This window comes from Centroberyx gerrardi, chromosome 17, assembly GCF_048128805.1.
Source record: "Centroberyx gerrardi isolate f3 chromosome 17, fCenGer3.hap1.cur.20231027, whole genome shotgun sequence".
NCBI lineage: Eukaryota > Metazoa > Chordata > Actinopteri > Beryciformes > Berycidae > Centroberyx > Centroberyx gerrardi.
This window is the reverse complement of record NC_136013.1, coordinates 8,448,052-8,464,511: the sequence shown is the minus strand read 5'-3', so window position 1 is coordinate 8,464,511 and position 16,460 is coordinate 8,448,052. Positions and strand designations below refer to the sequence as shown.

Sequence of the window (16,460 nt, the reverse complement as noted above, 5' to 3'; positions counted from 1 at the left end):
TTTTGCTTGCTGTGGTATGTGCATGTTTTGTGTGTGTGTGTGTGGGTGTGTGTGCATGTGTGTCTGTGTGTGTGTGTGTGTGTGTGTGTGTGTCGGGTTGTCAGAGGAGGACAATGTTGCATAAAGCCCAGTAATCCCTCCTTTCTGGAACTACTGTTGTTCCCCATTGTAGGGCAGAAGTCAATACCCTCTCTCTCTCTCTCTCTCTCTCTCTCTCTCTTTCTCTGTCTCTCTCTCTGTTTGTTCTGTTTGCGTTGGTATGGCAGAGCTAGATATTCTCTCTTAGTGTGATCTCGGCAATACCACTGAAGCTGTACGTCTAGCTCTGTGTGTGTGTGTGTGTGTGTGTGTGTGTGTGTGTGTGGTGTGTGTCTATGCAGAGGGCTAGTGTAGACCTGTCCTCTCTCCCTGGAGGTTTGTTTGGGGTTCCTATTCAGTCCTTCTTCTTCACAGAGCCCGACTTCCCCTGGTAGGCCTCCTGGCCCCTCAATGTGTACCACCACTGACACACACACACACACACACACACACATACACACACACAAACACACCAAAACAACACACACATACATGCATGAATATGCTCACACACAAGCGCACACAACTCAGCACACACGTGCATTAACGTAGGCACACTCACAAGTACACAACCTCCCTGCACACACCCGTGCCCATGCATGCATGCACACACACACACACACACACACACACACACACACACACGCATACTTTTGGAGGCTGGATTGGAGGTTGTGACAGAAGTGGCCTCCAGTGATTTAGTGCTTCCTGGTCAAGGTCAGGATGAAGGAAAGACTTTTTTTTAGAGAAGAAAGGAGGGAGGGAGGGAAAGAGAGAGACAGAGAGACAGAGAGAGAGAGAGAGGTTAAGAAGGAGAGACAGGGAGAAAGGTTATCACAAATACAAAACACACTCAGGTCACTTTTCTCTTCTCGTTCTTGAGTGACTTTTAAAATCCCCTCACAGACAGAACAAAACTCGGAAGTAAGAAAGAAAGAGGATGAAGAAAGATGGAGGAAGACGGAGAGCGAGAGGGACAAAGTGGAGGTTAAAGCCCCAGTCACTAATTACAATTCCGTATCCTTTGTTGAAACACTGTCGCCCCACTGCTGGCTTTGGTTAGATTTTGATTAATTCGAGGGGAGATTTTTTTTCCACTCAAAATGGATCAACTGAGCTTTTCATACAGGGACTGACAGCAAGTGACAGTTGAACTTGAGTCAGTAGCGGTGATGCAGTGGTAAATATAAAGGTGGGTAAACTCTGACCTCCCGCCGTTTATCATCATAAGGCAATAACATTCACCAATTTAACAAAAATCAGTTATATTTTCATGCTGTATTTACTAAAGCCCCTATGAAATAACTTAAATCAGTTTGATGCTACTTGTATACTACAAATTTATCTCAAGATTTACACCAGTAAACTCCATTCTGCAAATAAAAAGATGGGTTTACCCTCCATTACATCCCTGGTCAGCAGTCAGTTTGAAGCTGGGAAAGATTTGTCTCTTTTGTAGTGTTTGTTAGCACTGACATAAAACAAACCTGCATTTGTGTTTATGGGTTAATGGAAGTTGCCAAAAGCTTTTTTTCCCCTTGTTTTTCCTCCTCTTGCTCAAGCTTTTCAGGAATCTTCATGAATAGTTTATATAGCCAAATAGATTCTGGTTTGCAGCTTTAAGCTTTAGCCGGTTGACACTGAGCTGAAAGCTGATACCTCCATACCTCCTCAGCTCCCTCGCCCATAAACCATGTTCAGGAAAATACCAAATAACTCAGCTGCCACTGAACCAGGGCAGGCCACCTACCCTGTGTGTATGTGTGTGTGTGTGTGTGTGTGTGTGTGTGTGTGTGCCTGAGAGTGTGTTTTCAAGTGTGAGTGATCTTTTTCTTTAATACGTGAGGCTGTGTGTGCGGCTGTGTGTGTGTGTGTGTGTGTAGAGGTTGTTCAGCATTATAAACACCAGTGGAGTTTGTTTACATGCTCGGTGTCACTTTGGGAAGCTTTCGTTTACCAAGATACACACATGGATACAAAGTGTGTTTATAGCAAGGAGGAAGGACTGGAGTGTGTGTGCGTGCATGTTTATTTGTGTTTTGTGTGTGTGTGTGTGTGTGTTAGTGTGTGTGCGCACACGTGTCTGTGTGTGTGTGTGTGTGTGTGCGTTACTGTTCTATATTGTAGTCTATTTCTGACTGTCTGTCCAGTTTTGTGCTGAAGTACAGATAGCCAGGAAGTGTAATTTCCTGCTCAAGAGACTGATTCAGCAGCATCCAGCTGTTGTGTGTGTTTGTCCGTGTGTGTGTGTGTGTGTGTGTGAGAGAGAGAGAGAGAGAAAGAAAGAGAGAAGGGGGACCGCCTGTTTTTTCCATACAACTTCTTAATACTTGTTTTTCCAGGTGCCAGCACCCCCCCCCCCTCCCCGCCCACGGGCCGACCACTCATTCTCCCCTTGTCCCAGTTGCAGTTTTTCACACTCTTAAGTAGGAAACTCCTGCTCCATAATGCCCCAGCGGAGCCACTATGGATCATATGTCCACGCTTGCAATCTCAGTTTTAATAACCTTTCAACATTGTTCCTTTTTCCCTCGGTCATTCTAAAAATCCTGCATCCTGCAGGTATGCAGAGCAGTGTGCAGTCCTAAGTCTACAGACCTGTCATATATGTGTGTGTGTGTGTGTGTGTGTGTGTGTGTGGACAGCATGTCTCTGGGTGCTTAAAAAGTCTGAACATTTTAATCTTGAAATAAATTGAGTTTAAAGCCTTGAAAAGTAGTATGACTTAAACAGATATTTTTCACCATGCATTGACAGGTTTCTTTGCATTGCATGTCAACTCTTAGATTAATACAGAACAGGCTTAGTATTACAATATGCAAGACTTTTTGTTTTTATTGTATCTGCTTTACTAAACATAATTGGACTTCGGGTCCCTTAACAATTAACTCCCTGTTGTCCTTTTTCTTATAAACCCTATTTATAGTTTCTATTTCATGTTCAGTTGGAAATAGGTTGGTTTTGCCAGCTTTGTTTTTATTTTATTTTGTCTTAAATTCAAGTTCATGTAGCATTTAACAGGTCTTACATTTGTGTTTCTGAAACCTGCAGACACCCTGGTGGGCCTGAGTGTGTTTGTATAGTTGAGGTGAGGCTTTGTGGTTAGATAGTGTGTGTGGTTGCAGTATTGCAGCGGTTTTGCAGTTACTGTATGTGTGTATGGGTATGTATGTGTGGGAGGGCACGGCTCTGAGGAATGTGTTCCCTCCCCCTCCACAAAGTCTCCCAGAAAACCGAGAGAGAGAGAGAGAGAGAGAGAGAGAGAGAGAGATGGGTGCATTTGAAGAGTGAGACTGAGACATAAAGGGATAAATGTCTAATTGAGAGAGAGGGAGAGAGACATAGAGAATGAGAGAGGAACATAAAAGGGAGAGAGAGAGATTTAAAAAGAGCGAAAGAATTGGGCCCTCAGATGTCGAATTCTTTACACTCCTTACATGGCCTATAAATCCTTTTACCAAGCGGGCTTGTTTGGAGATTTACTGCACAGTGTATTTACCTTCTAGTCAGGCTCAGTTAGTCCCTGGTATGTGGCACAGCATTAGTATTTACGTATCGCTTGACTGCTTTTACCGTACTTTACATCCTCGCCAATACAAACCTTCAGCAGTGGTTTTTCGGGCAAACTGAGATGTTTTGAAATAGATCGAATTACCAGGCCAAATGTTATCAGAATTTAAATGCGTAAGTGCTTATTGTCTGAAACGTCATCTTCATTTCAGTTTGAAATTGCTATTCGGATGTATTATCAAGGAAATGTGCCTTTTCGGGTGCATCTGTCAGTTCAGACGTCAAGAGTTTTCGATTATCATGGTTTTACAGCCCTCTGAGGAGTAATTGTGTTTTATTTATGCTTATAATAAGGTTCAGGGAAGCAGGGATGGAGCTCTCTGTTCTACTCTTTTATATGAATACCAGCACTGAGTTTGGGACCGCTGCGCTAGTTAGCAACACGTTTATACCATTAAGGACACACTATAACTTCTTCTTGACTGCTGTTCTGGCGAATTGAACCTCTTTTATTGTGTTTGGCAATGTCTGTCTGTCTTCATCTCTTTGTGTGTGTGTGTGTGCGCGCGCTTGCATACACACACGTGTGAATACGTGTTTGTGGTTGTCTGTGACATTGTGCCATTATTTTTTGGCATATGATCTGTAACGCTTGCTCTCTAATAAAATAGAATAGAATAGAATAGAACATCTTTATTGTACTTTACTAACATAATGGAGACTTTGCTTTGGCACGCTGGTGAGAAAAACAGGCATGGGAACGTGAAAGCGACAGGTGTTTGCTCCTTCCGACACACCTGCCTCTCTTTTACTGAGTCGCGGTTCCTTAGCGGGTTTAGAGAAAACTCTTTATAGCTCTGCCGTGACGAAAGAGTTATGTCTCTCTTTCTGCTCTGCCTATTTAACCCTCTGCCCTCCTATCTTTCCCTTCCTCTCCTCCTTTTGATCTGTTTGTGTGTGTGTGTGTGCGTGCACGTGTGTGTGCGTACATTCAAGGGTGATGTGGCAGGAAGTTAAGTGCGGTTTTGCAGGTCTTTGATGATAAAGGGGCTAAGCTCCCATATCTGCTGTCATCTGGACGATAGCTGGAGGGTGTACACAGTGTCTTACACACACACACACACACTCATACATACACACACGTGCGCACTCACATATGGACTCACATACACACTTCTCCACTCCCTGATGACTCTCTCAGTGATTTACCTTTCTCTCCCTCTCTGTTTCCCCTTTCCCTCTTTCCCGCCCTCCCCCTTCTCTCCCTCCCTCCCCCTCTCTGCTGACTCACAGGTGGCGTCCTCCTGTCAGAAACATACACTCCCTCTGACACACGGCTGACAGCGCGAGACGGAAAGGGGCGAGAGAGAGAGAGTACGGGAGTGAGCGAGAACCAGACGCACACACACACACAAAGAGAGAGAGGCAGCCAACCATCTGTGGTTGATCCCCTGCTATTCGGCAGCTGTGTTGGAGTCGGCGAACGGTCCTCAGCTCCTCCAGGACGGAGGAGGCCGCAGAGCGAGAGAGGGAGTTCTTCCGGCGTCTCGATGCCCAGCGGGGTGAGCCCAGGCTGGGGCGATGTGAAGGCCTCGCTGGCCTAGGATTAGGCCCCCGGGGCTGCTTCTGCGGAGGGATGGATGATACCCCTGCTGCATCTTCCACTGTGTCCCCGTCCTCCACGGCTGTCATTAGCGGCTAATGAGCTGCTGCTAGAGAGGAAGCAGAGAAGGTGCCCTGTGGAGAGAGGAGGAACCCTACAGCTGTTATTAAGAGGCCCACAGACTTCAAGCAAGAGACGCTCTGCCTCAGCGAGGGAGTGGAACCTTTTAAAGCTCTGCTGGCAGCAGGCATGAAGGGATATCGACTTTTTCAGTTTTTGTTCTGGGCATTTCTGTTCAGGTATTGAGCGCCCACTTTTTTTTGGTTTGTTAAAACGAGGTAAACAGCAAGCATTGCAGCTTTATATTCTTTTTAAAAAGTGGTCACCGTGCGTTTTTTCAGTGTTTATGTAACCAAGAAATAGATCTGTTTTTAAGGGAAACGATTCAGACTTTGGATATAAACTGTTTTTCTCTCTCAGCTGAAGGAGTTTCAACACATCTGTGTAATCCATAAGATTTTTTTTTTGTTGAAGCTATATTTTTTCTCTTTTGGAATTTCTTATTTTGGTATTATTTTGACCTTCCTATGCCCCGTGTGACGGCCTAGTGTTGGACATTGGTCGCCATGGCAGCAGCCTATCGTGTAGTGGTGAGCAGTGTGAGCTGCTACAACAGTGTAGTAGTGGACCGCCGCGCTCACACACACGCCGTGCACTACTGCTCGGGTCCATGCGGGGCGCTTTCCCAGGGACTGGACTGCACCGTGGCTCACCGCGGCACCTGCTCCGAGCTGCTGGTCATCCCTGACCCCGCACACACCGACCTCAATCGCACACACACACACTCCCGTAACATCACCACTCACCAGATCCCTAGCCATGGTAAAACCAGTGTTGCCATGGATACCGGCTATAATGGCGTTGTTACTCTAGAGAGGGCGGGCAGCAGTGGTAATTTGTGTGTAGGGGAGGAGAGCCCCCCGTGGCGGGGTAAAAAGACCCCCAGTTGTGGAGGATCTACTGGGAACCTGGCGGCCTCTGGCAGTCTGAAGGACATCACCGGAGAGGCCATCAACCTGGCCAGCGGTAAGCTCAAAGAGTTCTCCTTCGACAAGCTCCGCCTCTCCTCCTCCAGCCACGTCACCTTCCGGAAAGGCCGCAAGGTCCGTCCCGACTCGTTCAGCCGTCGCTCCACCGACCTGGACATCATCTACGGACACTTCAGCTCCAGCATCGCTACTAACGGAATGGCTAACGGCATGGTCACCGCCAATGACGAGAACCTGCCGCCATTCGGCTTAGGGAAAGGGACGGGGCTGGAGGAGACAAAGCTGAAGGGCAGCTCAGGCAGCCTTTCAGCCGTTACCAAAGTCGGGGGCGGGTCAACAGGCAGCCTCTCCAGCATCTGCAGCGGGTCACTGGACCAAGGCCTGAACACGGTGGCCTCCCTGTACCTCAGCACCCTGGGAGAGGAGAACCTGATTGCCCGTCTGCTGGAGAAGACGCGGGGGGAGGGTGCCGGGGGAGCGGGCGGGGAGGACATCCGCGCCTGCCTGGACATCCTGCTGAAATGCTCAGAGGACCTGAAGAAATGCACCGACATCATCAAGCAGTGTATCAGACGCAAGGCCCCTGGTGCAGGAGGGTCAGAGGATGGAGGGGCCAGTCCTGAGAGCGTGTACCGGGCCGTGATGACCAGACTCAGCTCCTATCTGAAGAGACTTCCCCTGGAGCTGGAGGGGATCGGAGGGTTGGGAGGCGGCGGGCAGGGGGGGCAGGGTGCGCCTGGAAGCGGGCACAGCGAGCTGGCCGAGCTGGTCAGCAGTCTCCACTCCATCCAGCAGGGACCCTACTCTCCCATCTTCGGCAACGAGCAGCCTCCCCGCTACGAGGATGTGGTGCAGTCACCTCCCATCCCCAAGACTGTTTCTCCTTCTTCAACTCCTGCTTCCTCCTCTGCTTCGTCCTTCTCATCCTCTTCTTCTTTGAAATCAGAGTCCAGCCATAATAAGCCGGTCCAGAACTCCCCGTCCAGAGCGACTCCGCTTACTAACGGACTACAGCACACACACCCTCCCTCTAGCACACAACACGCACTCTCTCCTCCATCTTTCACATACTCTCCATCCAGCTCCTCCACATCTCCAACACACTCTCCCTCCCCTCTTCGTGCTTCCCCAACCCCGCCATACACACACACTCCTCCAGCGTCCCCCATGGAGGCTCTCTACATTGAGGAGGAAGCAGATGTAGGCAAGAGTCCAGAACAAATATCACAACAGGCACACACTCCAACCAGAGGGGTAACAGACAGACACAGCACCTCCCAGAACAGAAACGGGATAGCATTCAATCAACACACACACCTATCTCAACCACACACACTCCAAACGCCTTCAAATACTCAGCCGTCCAGTGCTGGCTACAGCCCCTCCTGGCCTTCCTCCGCCCCAGTCGCAGCCTCAGCACCCAAAGCCGTCCCACACAGGAACGATGACATTGATAAGCTGCTGATGGACTTGGAGAATCTGTCCCAGAGTATGAGCCACCCCAGGAGCACTGAGCCCCCGCTCCCTGCCAAGACCAGGAAGAGAGAGGGAGGCCTGGGGAGCACCTCCAGTGAGGCCCTCGCTCAGTCCAAAATGGTCCAGGCCCAAGTGCAGAAGCCGGCTAGCCACCTAGCCGCTAACGGCCCTAGCTCCAGGTCTCCCCAGGGTTTCATGCCCATGCCTCCCCAGGGAGAGAACACTGAAGCTGGGCTGGGAGAGGAAGAGGACGGGGCGCTGCTGCTGAGGATCCTGGAGAGCATTGAGAGCTTCGCCCAGGAGCTGGTGGAGTCCGGGGCGGGGAGCACGGGGAGCTCTGAGAGGAGCAGTGGGAAGGAGCGGGAGGTGATGAGGCTCCTGCAGGACACGCTGGCCACCGCCGGCAGGGCTGAGACCCCTCCTCAGAGCACATACACACCAGCAGCCCCCACTGCACCATCCATACACACATCTGCAGCCCCAGTTGTACTGCCACAACACACCCTGGCACACACACCTGCAGCTCCACCGGCACCTGCACCTGTACCTGTACCTGCACCATCTGAAGCTGTGTCTATGGCTAAATCTGAACCTGCACCTCAGCCTACACCTGCTGCTGCCCCCAAACCTACACCTACACCCACACCCACACCTGAGACTAAAACCGAGGCTGCAGATAAAGTTACAGAAGCCTCTACAGCTGAAACAGACCCCAAATCCGTCCCTGCCCCTGCATCATCTGCTCCTGCCAGCCTGCCTACCTCCACCCATCCAGCTGCTCCTACACCTGTGGCTGCACCTGAAGCTCCTGCCCCTGTTGCTATCCCGACGCCGGTAGCCATGAGAGATGCTGCTATTGCTGTTAGCGATCCTGTTGCCATGAGAGACAGCGGTTCGACCCTCCTCATCCAGCAGACTCCTGAGGTGATCAGAGTAAGTGACACACAGACATGAAAACTAATGATGAGCAGATGGACAGACTGAGAGACAGACATGTAGTACAGCTGCACAGTTTGTCGTGTGTAATCGTACCTTGAGATTTTATTTTCTACAATTAATAATTTCATTTAACTTGATGTCAGTAAACTGCACTCCTCAGACCTAAATCAGACCTAAAAGTGTCTGGTAGAGGTGGAGACGTGGTCAAGAGATTTAGTCATTGTTGAGTCACTTTCTCTGAATGGAGCAGTTGCTCACTGCTGTGCAGAAGATGGTTTTGTGTTTCACTCTCAAGTTTCTATTTGGCATTTCCTGTGTTGAGTAAATTCCTGCCAGTGACCATTTCCAAAGAATCAACAGCAAATCGTCAGCATCTCGGGGGGGGTGTTACGGGGGATGGGACGCTCTTCTCTGCTGGAGTTGCAAAAGTCAACATGTTGATGTATGATACAAAAATTTTTGTTGCACAATTATTTTAGCCATAATTGTGCAACTCTAGCATTTAGATGCATGTATGGACTAACTGGCAAATAGATTTACAGACAGACAGTCTGAGAGACTGATTGACTGACTGACTGACTAATTGACAGACATACAGAGACCAAGTGACAGATTGATTGACAGCATTATACTGACACAATCAGACAATTGGAAAGACCGTCTCCGTTGTTTTGCTTTTAAATTATGTCATTTAAAAAGGCTTGGTGAGGATTTATCGCTGCCCTGTTGCTATACAACTGGGTCAATGTGGCTGTAATTGTATTTGATGGGCAGTAATAAATGATATTCATTAACTGTGATGAACACACTGATACAGTCTCTATCTGGGCTGGAATAGAAGGCTGGCACTCTGAATCATGGAACAGTACAGCTCATTGTGTTAGGAGTGGCTCTTTGTTGACTTTTCCTGGTTACTGCCTGTGTTTGGTACTGCGTATGTGTGTATGTGTGTATGTGTGTGTGTGTGTGTGTGTGTGTGTGTGTGTGTGTGTGTTTGCGCGCGCATATGTGTGTGTTGGCTCTCCTTTCCTCCCTGGGGAATATTTAGAGGTAATTTAGGGTTGTGCTAAACAGGGGGGAGAGAGGGTGAGGGAACTGGAGTGTGCGTCTCCATGTGTTAATGCATTTGTGTGTGTGTGTGTGTGTGTGTGTGTGTGTGTGTGTGTGTGTTTGTGTGTTTGAGTCTGTGTGCAAGCATGCATGTGTGCATGTGGCGCCGACACTGCAGTGAATAAATTTGGGGGGGGGGGGGTAACTCAGTTTGTCTCTGATGTGGGTGTTCAACAGCACATTATGGATTTAGCTAATGATGTGTGACAGACAGTCAAATAGATACACACACACATACACACATATACACACAAACACATGCTCACATACACACATAGTATCAGACGGCTGGTGTAATTTTTTACCCTTCTCCCACCCTCACTCCTTCTGATTTTTTTTTCTTTTGCTCATTTGCTTATTTTTCTGCTCTCCTTCCATCCCTCCTTCTCCCCTCCACCCTCCCTTCGCAGTGTGTGTGTGTTTATTTACTGAGCTGTGTAACCTTACGCCCTGCTGATATGTAGGGCACCTATTTATGAGGTTACCATGGTAGCTGCCACAGTCAGAACAGAACAGCCAGCACCCTAACACATCATTATGCTATCTCATTCCTCCTCCGTCCTCTGTCTGCCTGTCCATCCCTCCCTCACCTCCAGTTCATTCCTCTGCTCCTCTGCCTCTACATCTCCCTCGTCTCTCTCTCCTTCTTTTCATCTTTATTTCTTCCTTTCTCTCCCTTGTTTTCTTTCTTCTCCGCCTCTCTGTCTCTCTCTCACCCGCGGTCAAGGCGTCAGTCTACGTTGGCCCCCTCGATCCCTGCCCTGCGATTGGCCGCTGTGTTATTTTGGGAGCGGTGTATGAGAGTTGTTGCTGTGTGGCGGGCAGAGCAACCCAATAAGAGGTGCTGATTGGAGCACAGCGGGAGGGGGGAGGGTCGTGGGTGGCGGGGGGAGCTGGAGGGGGGGCTGTTGGCACACTGAGTGTTAACGGTATCGTTACCCCCAACCCCCTCCACCCTTGGCAGAGCTAGGTGTGAGGGGGACCTAAATCTGTCCTCCCCCCTGTACTATGGCATCCCGCTAACAGACTCACTGTCGCCACAGTGTAAATGGACCTTGCGTGCGTGTGTGGGTGTGCGTACGTGTGTGTGTGTGTGTGTGTGTTTCTGAGCATGAGCACACTCACATGTCCAGGTGTTCATGTATGTGTGTGCCTGAGTGTATACACATGCATGTGCATGCATATGAATGCCAGTTGGTGTGTGTGTATGTGTGTGTGTCTGTGTGTGCATGTATGTAAGTATGTGTGTTTGACAGTGCGCGTGCGTGTGTGTGTGTTGGCCAGGAGGTAAATTGACCCAGTGCTACTGTGGGTCACAGCTGAGTTTGGGAATAGCTCTCTGACACCCAACACCGACTCTGGCACTCTGGGAATTATGCTAATATTCCTCAGCGCCAACCCCGCCCCCTGCCTCAATTGCACATTAAACTGCCAATCAAACTGTAAACGAGGCAAGCCCCCCCACACACATGTGAGCAAATGCCCTCGCGCTCCCATACACAACCACTTACACACACTCAACCTTGAAGACGCGTATGTGTGTATCTATGTTTTGCCTGGCACAACCTTGGCTTTGATGGGAAGTGCTGCTAAGCCCTCTGGGATGGCATTGGCCTCAGGCTGTAGCATCTCCGTCTATGTGCGTGTGTGTGTATGTGCGTGTGCGCGCGTGCTGCTGCTGACAGAGTAATACAGGGCTTTCTGCACCTGTCAGAGTGCACCCATTAATCTCCATGGAGACAGGGAAGCCAGCTGATATAAATCAGAGGCAAGGCCAGACCAGTCTAACTCAGAGCAGAGAGAGATGGCATCACAGGTCCAGAGAGTGGAGCCAACTATATCTGATGCACACTGCATTACTGTGGTACTTAAGGTCAATGGGCTTTCAATAATAATTGGTAAAGCCGCTCTCTCTCTCTCTTTCTCTTTTTCTCCCTCTCTCTGTTTTTGGGAAATGTAAGGAGAGATATTTGAGAGCATGTTTCTCTGTATCTATATTTGACCTGTGTGTGTTTGTTTCAGTGGGGTGTTTCACAACAGCCAACGCTGACATGATTTACAGACACACACACACCCCTCTCCGAGGCCAGAGCTACCGTTCTGATGGCTTAATTAAACCCAAAGCAGATTTGAGTGTTTTCACCAACTGTTGTGGATGTGTTGCTATAGGCTAAAATAGTACAGCTCAGTTTAGACTGGTTCTACGGTATGCTGTATGTGTAGCTACTGTAAATATTGTTGCACAATACATAGTTTCAGCCAGGCAATCTGATTGGTCAAAGGCCCGTCCAAACCACTCCTGTTTTTTTTGTTCTTTTGTTTGTATACTCCTTGGAAGAAAACTTTTCAGACTGTACACATGCCATAATGCCCTTGAGGACGCTTCAGTGTTGCTGACGGTACTCAGTTTCATCCATGCAATCTGTTGGGTCAAAAAGGTTTAGAAACCTGATAATTTCCACAAAGCACAGTTAATTAAAAATGGAATTTGTATTCACTTGTAATGTTTGTATTCACCTGTTACACACTTTTACATCTGGAAACTGCCCACTGCAACAACAGTCATCTACTGTTGGCCTATTGATAACCTATTGGTCTATTGAAGCAGTTAGGGGTGAAGTGCCATGCTCAAGAGCAATTTGACAGTAATTGTTGAGGAAGGGATTTTTCTAGCCAGCTGTCGATCCAGTGGCCTTCCAGTCAGGAACCTACTTTTTTTTGGCACAGAAAACCTTGAAAATGAAAAAAAGGAACTATAAAGAAGAGACCGAGGGGAGAAAAAAGGAAATGCAAAGACAGGAAGACAGGAAAGGGGAATGAATGAACGTCTGTGCAAAACAGCAGGAGAGAGAGAAGGTTTTTGTTACCCGGGCAGAAGACTTAGAGAAAAGAGGAATTCATGGGGACTGAGGGAAAAAGCGGAATAGACAGATAGGATGGGATACAGAGAGAGAGTCATGGTGTGTGTGTGTGTGTGTGTGTGTGTGTGTGTTGGGGTGGGGGTTGCTGCCTACAGTTGTTGACTCTGGGCCGGTAGAGGATGACATCATGCCTCGGCTGCTTCCACAGGAAATAAGGTCACAGCAGGAACCTCGGCCAAGCGGGGAAAGACGCCCGTCTCAACATAGGTACACAAGCACGCAGATGAATGCATTCATTTACACACACACACATCACACACACACACACACACACACACACACACTGTACTCCCAGACAGGGGCCTGTGTTGCTATGTGTGAGTGAAGAGTTTCCAATACAGTTCATAGCATCCAAGGTTAGCCTGGACAATGGAACCCCCTCCCTCACACACACACACACACGCGCACACACACACACACACACACAAGCGCACACACACACACACACACAAATGGTAATAGTTCATCAACCTTACACAATAGGTTGGATGTGATAGCCACACACACACACACACACACACAAACATGCACACGCACACACAGCTTTTAAGCGAATGACATCATGAGCCACCACTCCCAATGCAGTCTGGGATATCATCCAACTGATGTTTCCCAGTGCAGTGTTAGTTAATGTTGCAATGTGTCTCAGTTGTACACATGCTAACACGCACACACACACACACATAAAATATGAGAATGTTATGTCTTTTATGCAAGTCACTTTTTCATCTTAAGGGTTTTTAACTCAGGAGGAGGCATTTATGCGTAAGTCTGTGGGCCTCCCTTTGTGTCACCATGGAAACCAGCACAACATGTTTATAACCTTGTTGGGACTCCCCCTACCCCATAATACGAGTTGTGCAATCTGATTGGCTGATATGGACTCCCTCGCAAAACCATGGCACCAGGGGAGATCAGATGGAGACTGAATGTTTTTTGATTTATTCCAGAACACTGTGTGTGTGGGTGTGTGTGGTTGTGTGTGTGTGTGTACGTGTATCTGTGCACATGTGAGTGTTTATGTGTGTGTGTGTGTGTGTGTTTCCATGTGAGAGAGAGTGTGTTGTCCCAGCTGGTGTGGACTGTGGGAGTTTGCCAATGTTCCAGAACACCATGACTCGGTAGAAGCTTGGGTGTCATACCTCACCCCACCCTACCTCACCCCACCCCCCCACCCCCCACACACACACCCCTCTGTTGAACCCCACCCACCCTCTCCCATCCACCTCACCCATCACCCAGCCCCACCCGACCTGGACGGGGAGGGGTGGGGGGGTTCCCCAAAAAAACACTAAGATGCTCTTTATCCCATCGACTTACCACTCAATGGAGACAGTTTATGAAGTTGTTAGTGCAGCAAAACATATGACAAATGTGCAAGTCAGTATTTGAATGAATGGAATAGGAGCTGCTGAACTTATTTTTTTCAACTTGAATGTATTTTTCTAGTAAAAGTATAACTCTGATCACAACTTCTCGAATCTAAGTCTCAGATGCCGTCTTCTGCGTCACAAATGGCAAATTGTTGTGGAGCGTTTGGTGCAAAAGTGATTTGTAGGCTTTTTCCTCTCTTTTTCCTGGCGATCTAAAAAAAAACACACAGTTTTCATCATACCAACCTCTGAATACCTTAATAATACCTTCATAACAATCCTACCGCCAAGACGCTTTCAGGAATCTTGGCCCAGAATAGGATGAGACGAGGGAGCTGAAGCTGAGGAGATCTAAAGCAGCAGAAACCGGCGTCTGCTGTCAGATCCAGGTTCATCTGTCAGGCTGGAGTGTTGGACAGTTCAGGTCATGGTGACAGACAAAGAGCTGCTACCCTCTAGTGTTTCTCCGGCTCCAGCACAGACACACACACTGTCCCACTCCGGCTGTTTGTTATGAGAAGGAGCTATATCTCCATCTACAGGTTGAGCTATGAACTAACACCAGAATCAGTTTTATTGTCCAAGTAAGTGTGCACATACAAGGAATTAGACATGGTGGGTTGCTTATGTAGGTCACATTCAACCTAACAGAACATAAAAATCATCAAAGTAGTGTATACAAAATACAGGGAATAGGTCTCTTTTCTATGCACATGGTTCTCTGTTGGAAGCAGACTCATTGCACTAGGAATAGGAAGCTATGGAAAAAAATGAATAAACAAATATATACAGAGATATGGAGAATATTGCACTTGGTTCTGGATGTTAAAGTAAGACAGAGCCTTGTTTCTCATGGGTCCGAGAGCCTGGAATGACCTTCCTTAGGCTGAATCAGTAACATGTCGAGTTTATTTGTGTAGCCCTTAATCACAGTTTCACTCTCAAAGGACTCCACAACGCCCAACATTATGAAACAATAAATGAAAACGACTCCTCCCAAACTTAGACCCTCAATCAGGACAATGAAAAAAACATGGAAGAAACCTTGGGAATGGAATCAAAGAGAGGAATCTCCCTTCCTGGATGGTCAGGCATGCAATTGGTGCTGAGAGTGGGAAAAACAAAGATTAAATGTTGATAAAAAAAAAAAGGGAACATAATACAACAAAATATGCAGAATGAACGCATTAACAGTCGGGTGAACCTCCAGGGGCATCATTTTGATCGGCTCACTTTTATGTAACAATCTTTTATGAATTGTTTTTGACTTCTTACTTTTATGTTTCTTGCCTTGCATTTCTATTTCTCACCCTGCTTTTTACATTTTTTATCAACAACAGTAAAGTGCATGAAGAAAAACCCATCCGGTGTTGTAACGATGACACAGTCTGCCAAGTTTGTGACATTATCATGATGAAACGACCGTTGGTCTTTGGAAAGAGTGGTGCAAGTTACCTCTTTACTGAGAGCAACAGACCTGCAGTACTCGCAATCCAGTTGGGACTGAGTGGAGTGTTATCCAGAGGTTACTGTTTTATATCAAGCGTCTTCACTTTGGGTTGGTAAAGCTGACTGGATGATGTAGTTGACTGGGAAAATGTCACTCTGGGTGTATGGCAAGGGGATCTTAACATGGTATGTATAGTACAGCTATGGCGTATGGGTGTAAATCCTGGCTCATGCTACAGATGCAGCCCCTGCATAGAAGTCCCCACTTTTCATGTGCGCGCTGCAGTGCTGCCTTACTGTCGCTCCACCCCCATAAGGGTTTGTTTGTAATAATGCAGGATGGGCAATGGCTTGTGCTCTGGCTGCCACTGAATGCTGACACATTTCTCCCTCCTAACACTCCTGTCTATCTTTACTCTTCTATCTGAAAAAAGGAAAAGAAACAGGAGCTGAGCCGCTGTCCCATTGGCCGTCCAGAGTCTCTTACTGCACTGTAGTGACAGCTCTCCCTCTGCAGCTCCAGATCTGAGGCTGATCTCTATCGCTGATGTAGGATTAGCTTACTTACTCCAAATCCTGAGATAGCCATGGGAAGGTAATGCTAAACATGCCCTAATAGCCGTGTGTAAAAATAGGCTGCCATGCTGCCTTATGAAGGCTTGGAGTTTGTTGTTATTAAACATTGGTTGTTGACAGGCCCTGTTCCCATGTTGGCGGAGAGAGGTGATACACTGGACAGTTTTCTGGGTGATGTAGATTGGGCAACACTCCCAGAAATAGGCAGTAAAGTGACACACAGAGTCAAAAATCTATTACATGTTTTCCTGGCAGGTTCCTCCCATGATTATCAGGGCAACTTTTTGGGCTCTATTACACATCCAAGCTGCTAGAAACATTGGCTTATTTATTATTGCCTTAAAGGTGAATTTCAATTTTTTTTAAGCCATTTGCT

At 47.7% G+C, this 16,460-nt stretch overlaps 1 protein-coding gene across 1 annotated transcript in view; it reads left to right on the top strand.

Annotated features, from left to right (window-relative positions):
* Window positions 1–4,988: 4,988 nt before the first annotated feature.
* ppp2r3a (protein phosphatase 2, regulatory subunit B'', alpha) overlaps window positions 4,989–16,460 on the top strand; it is a 28,916-nt gene continuing 17,444 nt past the window's right edge. The window contains exon 1 of the mRNA XM_071912390.2: window positions 4,989–8,649. Coding sequence (XP_071768491.2) covers window positions 5,818–8,649 — 2,832 coding nt within the window. The 5' untranslated portion in view covers window positions 4,989–5,817. The remainder of the gene's footprint in view (window positions 8,650–16,460) is intronic.